At 33.5% G+C, this 6,771-nt stretch overlaps 1 protein-coding gene across 1 annotated transcript; it reads left to right on the top strand.

The window, feature by feature from the left end:
* Positions 1-317: 317 nt before the first annotated feature.
* On the top strand, positions 318-6,346 carry LOC111888570 (copper-transporting ATPase PAA2, chloroplastic). The gene is made up of 17 exons (XM_023884732.3): positions 318-988; positions 1,204-1,281; positions 1,382-1,479; positions 1,567-1,620; positions 1,782-1,868; positions 1,963-2,127; positions 2,236-2,346; positions 2,433-2,501; positions 2,600-2,709; positions 2,813-2,918; positions 3,064-3,130; positions 3,206-3,285; positions 3,364-3,818; positions 4,074-4,248; positions 4,461-4,592; positions 4,860-5,010; positions 5,994-6,346. The coding sequence occupies exons 1-17, from the start codon at positions 349-351 to the stop codon at positions 6,122-6,124; spliced, it is 2,709 nt and encodes a 902-aa protein (XP_023740500.1). The 5' UTR covers positions 318-348; the 3' UTR covers positions 6,125-6,346.
* The last annotated feature ends 425 nt before the right edge of the window (positions 6,347-6,771 follow it).

Below are 6,771 nucleotides of genomic sequence, written 5' to 3'. Positions count from 1 at the left end.
GAGACTATATAGCTAGATAATTCTTTAAAACCATATTATTTAATTTACATCTGTCAATCAAATATTTTTAATAAAAAAAACTTACATCGCTTTCTATATATACCTAACTAACTTCTTAATAAAATCATTTTAGTAAATAACTCTCTTTTAAATATAAACTTTAACCTTTTTTTAGGTATAAATACACGTGACATAAGAGTATTTCTTAGTATTTTAAGAAAAACAAATTAAGGCTAAAATATAAATAAACAATAGTATAAGGTTGAAAATAAAAAATATATTTTATCGAAAAAATAGCATTTTTATGAATCAAGTTTTCCTTCTATCTCCCTCACTCAGGAACACACAATGACAACGGATCTCCTCCGCATCTCTCTACCACTTCAACCCAAGTCCACCACCTTCAGCCACCGCATTTTGACCTGCAATGTTGACTACAAACGGCATCGCGGTTACCTCTACCGGCCACCACCACGTATCGTCCACAAACATCTTCCTAACCTCCTCGTCCTCGCCAAGGCAGTTGATCTCAACTCTCCTTCACAGACCACGTCGGAGAAACTTCAACAACCGCGGCGGGAAGACCAACCTTCCGTGCTCCTTGATGTAACCGGAATGATGTGCGGCGCGTGTGTTTCACGTGTCAAGTCAATTTTGTCGTCGGACCAGCGAGTGGAGTCGGTGGTGGTCAATATGTTGACTGAGACGGCGGCGATTAGGTTGAATGCTGATGCGGAGGTGAGTGGTGCGAACGCCGCGGATGAATTTGCTCGGAAATTGACGGAGTGTGGATTTCCGTCGAACAGGAGGGCGTCGGGATTAGGGATTGAAGAGAAGGTGCGGAAATGGAAGGAAACGGTGGCAAGGAAAGAGGCGTTGATGGTTGAAAGTAGAAATCGGGTTGTTTTTGCTTGGACTTTAGTTGCTTTATGTTGTGGATCGCATGCTTCTCATATATTGCATTCTCTTGGCATTCACATCGGCCATGGTAATTCTTTCTTCCTTTTCCGTTTGAATCCTTTCCTTTCCCCCACCTTTAAGATGATTATCCTCTTTCTATTGGCACCTAAAATCTAATGGTTGAAAAAGTGGGATTTAGCCTTTTCTGCAACGATTTTGAACAGAAACCAGAAACTATCCTGAATTGCTAGATTATATATCTACCTGAAAGGCTGAAATGCTTTAACTTCTGGTCTTATATAGGCGCATTAATGGAAATACTTCACAACTCCTATTTCAAGGGCAGTTTAGCTATTGGTGCTTTGTTGGGACCTGGAAGAGGTTGGTTTTAAATTTTAATTCATACCTGAAGAAACAATTTTGAAATTCTGTCAATAATCCATCTGATCATATGATTTATATCCAATGAAACTTTTCTCAGATTTGCTTTATGATGGTCTAAAGGCCTTCTTTAAGGGCTCTCCAAATATGAACTCACTTGTTGGATTTGGATCCATTGCTGCTTTTATGATAAGTGCTGTAAGCTTCTCATTCATGGACATCCTATTTTTATCAATTCTACATTATCACATCTTTTATACTACTAATACATTCTCCATCTTCTAGATCTCACTTCTTAACCCTGATCTTGGATGGGATGCCACATTCTTTGATGAACCGGTTTGTATAATGTGACTTATAGTTTTCTTTTCTTTTCAAAATGCCAACTTTTGTAATTTCTACTCATTCATTCATCATCAATTCATCACATAAGCATCTTAATTCTGTTAGTGTTTTGAAAATGAATTTCTCATTAAGGCCTGCTCTCTTTTAGCATGCAGGTCATGCTTCTTGGTTTTGTTCTCTTGGGTCGTTCACTTGAAGAAAGGGCAAGACTTAGAGCATCTAGTGACATGAATGAACTATTAGTAAGTTTATATATTCACACAACCTTTCTGCATTATAATTCTACAAAAAAAAAAAACTTTGTGTTTTGACCTATATACCCTTGTGGCTCTGCAGTCACTGATATCCACACAGTCAAGGCTAGTAATCTCTCCCTCTGAAAGTGATTCATCTACTGGTAGCATACTGAGTTCTGATTCAATCTGTATTGAAGTTCCTACTGATGACATTCGAGTTGGAGATTTTGTATTGGTTTTGCCTGGAGAAACTATTCCTGTAGATGTAAGTCTTGTTAACTTTCAATTACAACATCATAATTCACATTACAATTTCAATAAAATAGTTTATGGATTAGGGCTTTTGATATGATGAATTAAATCTTGTGTTCAGGGGAAAGTTATTGCAGGAAGAAGTGTTGTGGATGAGTCTATGCTTACAGGAGAGTCTCTTCCTGTTTTTAAAGAAGAAGGGCTTTTTGTCTCAGCTGGAACAATAAATTGGGTAATAATATTCTTTGAGCATTTTATTTATATAAAAAAAATTTGGAATTATAAAATTTGAGGTAATAATAATATTCTGTCTTTCAGGATGGCCCACTGAAAATTGAAGCTTCTTCCACTGGCTCCAACTCAACAATAACAAAGATTGTGAAAATGGTATTATTATTAGATTAAATGGAAGAAATAGCAATTTAACTTTCATTTATTTGTTTAATATTATTACCCATTTTCCATTTTGACAATCTTTGTTTTAGGTAGAGGATGCTCAAGGGCGTGAAGCACCTATACAGAGGCTTGCAGATTCAATAGCTGGGCCATTTGTGTACACTGTTATGACTTTATCAGCAGCAACATTTGCCTTCTGGTATAAAACTATTTATTTACCATTTTGCCACAAACAATATCATTCACAAGTTTAAACTACTAATTCAAATTGCTTTATGTTTATTTCATTGTCAAATGTGAAGGTATTATGTTGGGGTACATGTTTTTCCAGATGTGTTGCTAAATGACATTTCTGGCCCTATGGAAAATCCTCTGCTTTTGAGCTTAAAACTTTCCACAGATGTCTTGGTAAGTCATAGTTTAAACTTTTACTTTTTTTTTTTTTTTTTTTTTTTTTTTTTACATCTTTTAAAAAAGGGAAAACTACAGAAAAATAAAACCTAGTTTCACCATTTTATTATAATGGAAAAATAAGTATATAATTATTTTTCAGGTTGTATCTTGTCCATGTGCACTAGGCCTTGCAACACCAACTGCTATTCTTGTTGGAACCTCTCTAGGTATATAATTATACCATCTCTATTACAACATTCTACTTTCATTTTTTTTTTTATAATAATTAGGATATAAAACAGGTGCTAAGCAGGGGCTTCTTATTAGAGGAGGTGATGTGTTGGAACGTTTGGCAAACATAGACATTATCACTCTAGACAAGGTATTTATTTGTATTATATTTATACTAATTAATAAAGAAATGAATAAAAATACATTGCTATTTCTTGTATATAATCAGACAGGAACTCTAACCGAAGGAAAACCCACAGTATCTTCCATCGCATCTTTTATTCACAAAGAACACGAAATCCTCCAATTAGCAGCTGCAGTAGAAAAAACAGCATCACATCCAATTGCAAAGGCTATTATAAACAAAGCAGAATTATTAAATCTAAATATTCCGGTTACAAGTAGGCAGTTAGTGGAACCAGGGTTTGGGACCATGGCGGAAGTTGATGGGTGTTTGGTGGCTGTTGGATCTATGAAATGGGTTCACGAACGGTTTCAGATTAAAAAAAATATTTCAGAAGTTATGAATTTGGAAAAAGATGTGATGAAAAAATCATCCCAAGGGCGTTCATCTTCAAATTATTCACAAACGGTTGTTTTTGTTGGTGTGGAAGGAGAAGGGATTATTGGTGCTATTGGGATATCTGATAATTTACGTCTAGATGCCGAGTCTACTGTAAAAAGGTACTGTTGATATAAACCCTACACCCTAAACCCTAAACTGTAAGCTAGGGTTGAAGTCTCTGATGATAATCTAGATTTGACTCATCAGATTATAAGGTTTGACCTTACAGGTTCAGGCAAAACAAACAACTTTTTTATTTATAAACCATTTGAATCGAGATTGTTGAAAAGAGTAATAGTTTATCCTGGCTAAAGAAATAAAAGAATAAAATTAGGAAAATCTTGTCTAAATCGTTTGTTTGTTATGCTTTGAAGGCTACAACAAAAGAAGATAGAAACAATCTTGTTATCAGGAGACAGGGAAGAGGCAGTTGCAAGTGTAGCAAAGACAGTCGGCATACAAACTCATCTCATCAATGCCTCTTTGACTCCACAACAAAAATCCGATGCTATCTCAACTCTTCAATCCTCCGGCCACTCTGTCGCAATGGTATATATATATATATAAATTCCAACATAAATAATGAAAGATATAACCTCCAAAATTAAGGTTCTTGAGAATACATGCGTTTTAAAATACGTCAACAAAAATTGTTGGTGAACTCCACATCAGTGTGTTTTGATATTATATATTTTTTAATGATTATAATATTTTTTTAAAGTTCCAACATAAATAATGATGATATAACTTTCAAAATTAAGGTGGGGGATGGGATTAACGATGCACCCTCTTTGGCTCTAGCGGATGTTGGAATTGCTTTGCAAGTTGAAGGACAAGAGAATGCTGCATCCAACGCAGCGTCCATTATACTTCTTGGCAACAAACTTTCACAAGTAAGCATTTACAATTTACATATAACACACCTTTTCCGGGATATTTTTCAATCACAAGGATGAGGAGAGGCTAGAGGGCATTTACGTCTTTTGCATAAACGAGAGATCAAGAGCGAGTCCATGTCCCACCTTTTTCGTGTGATAAAAAATTGCAAATTTTGTCCCATTGACATGTGACGTGATCATAGTCCAGTGCACGTCAAACGTAGTACAAATACAACCTGTTGTGTCATGTCATGTTACTTAGTTGTGATGTGATGTGTGTAGGTGGTAGATGCAGTTGACCTTGCAAAAGCAACAATGTCAAAAGTTCATCAGAATTTGTCGTGGGCAGTGGCGTATAATATTGTTGCAATCCCCATTGCAGCCGGTGTGCTGCTTCCTCATTTTGATTTTGCCATGACGCCTTCACTTTCAGGTCATTCACATTTTTTTTTGTTATAAATTGATTTTGGTGTTTCTTTAGGCTCCATTTGTTATCTGGACTAGACAACAATGATGAGGAGGATAGGATATTCACATCTTTTGCACAGAGAAGAGATTGAATGCGAGTCCTTATCCAGACCAGTCAAAAACTGAAATTAGTGCTTGACTGGCCTGAAACCGGTCCTTTTTCTAAAAAGGACCGGTTAGGACTGGTCTGGGTCTAGGTCTAGACCAGTCCTCCGGTCTTTACTTTCGGTTGAATGGCCGAATTAAAACCGGTTTCGATCATAAGTTGGTTAAAGACTGAGACTGGTTTAAAACTGGATTGGAATTAGTCATAAATCACTTTTTCTATTATTACTCTATATTTTAATATTATATATATATATATATATATATATATATATATATATATATATATATATATATATATATATATATTAAATGCATTTATGTCACTAGTCCTTTTATTGGTAATCATGCAAGTTTATAGCTAAACATAATGAATGCATTGATTATCTATGAATTGATTAATGACCAAACATTATATTTATACATGCTTCTCTCCCTTCTTGATGCGATTAAATCTTTTTATATAAATATTCTTCCAATTATATAACATGTATGGAATACTGAAATTTAACAAATATTCTTAAAATGATGTTTAATAACTCTTGTTATCTTGCAAATTTACTATTGGTTACCAACAAGCAACACGAATACCTCAAGTCTCGAATGGGTGATTAAATAATAATTAATATATTCTCACATTTTACCTTTTATAAATAAAAATAGAAATACATTGCCACTTTGCCAGATTGAAGATTGAATATTGTACATATTTTGTATGACTAAAAAAAATATTAACAATTTATATTTTTTGAATCTTATATGGCTGACAAAATAAAGAAAAACGGGACTGATTATGAAAAAATATTAACATTTTTTTTTGGTTTGATAATTGATAATTGATAGGTGGACTTATGGCGTTTAGTTCGATATTTGTTGTGAGCAACTCACTACTTTTACAACTTCACGGGTCTCATAATAAAAAAATGAAAAACGAAGGTGAAAAGCGGATTGAATCTACATCTTTAAGAGCGTAAAGATGTTGATTTATTGATTGGGTTATATAATTTATACGATTGTTGTTATTGAGATCTGATTTATTGTAAACTATATATGCAAGTAGAGGAGGAAAATCAAAGGCAAAGGAATATTGTGCTTCAACTTGTTGTACCTTTGCCATGATATAACAACACGTATAGAGTACAAACTACAAACTGTTTCTTGAAATTATTATAAATAATGGTCTTTAAATTTGTATATTTGTATATTTTTGTTTTTAAGTTGATTACATTATAGCGTCGTTTCATTACATTATATCTGTCTATTTGTTGTAGAATTTCATTACATGATTTTTTTTTACCAAAACCAGTTAATCATTATCTTTTTGTATTTATTTTAAAATAATCATCACTTTACGAAAAGTATAGATGATTTAAGAATATGGTTTTGAAAGGACAACAATATATTGTAGCCACATGCTATCATTGGATTTTTAATATAAAATTTAATCATATTAATTATTGTATATAATCCTATCTTATATCATACCATCATTTAAATGCAGATCTTGTCTCAAGAACTATAAAAGAAGCAAAATACACCTCATTTTTAATATAACACTTAATGATATTAATTATTGTATACAATCCTACCTTATGTAATACAAGCATTTAAATGTAGATCT

The sequence above is a fragment of the Lactuca sativa genome, chromosome 7, assembly GCF_002870075.4.
Source record: "Lactuca sativa cultivar Salinas chromosome 7, Lsat_Salinas_v11, whole genome shotgun sequence".
Taxonomy (NCBI): domain Eukaryota; kingdom Viridiplantae; phylum Streptophyta; class Magnoliopsida; order Asterales; family Asteraceae; genus Lactuca; species Lactuca sativa.
This window is presented reverse-complemented; position numbering and strand designations above follow the sequence as displayed.

What these genes read in the sequence shown, in the direction of transcription:
- LOC111888570 (XM_023884732.3), top strand. Translation starts at nt 349, where the DNA reads ATGACAACGGATCTCCTCCGCATCTCTCTACCACTTCAACCCAAGTCC. An exon ending in TAACAAAGATTGTGAAAATG is followed by an intron (nt 2,502 to 2,599) that starts GTATTATTATTA and finishes TCTTTGTTTTAG; the next exon opens with GTAGAGGATGCTCAAGGGCG. An exon ending in ACATTATCACTCTAGACAAG is followed by an intron (nt 3,286 to 3,363) that starts GTATTTATTTGT and finishes GTATATAATCAG; the next exon opens with ACAGGAACTCTAACCGAAGG.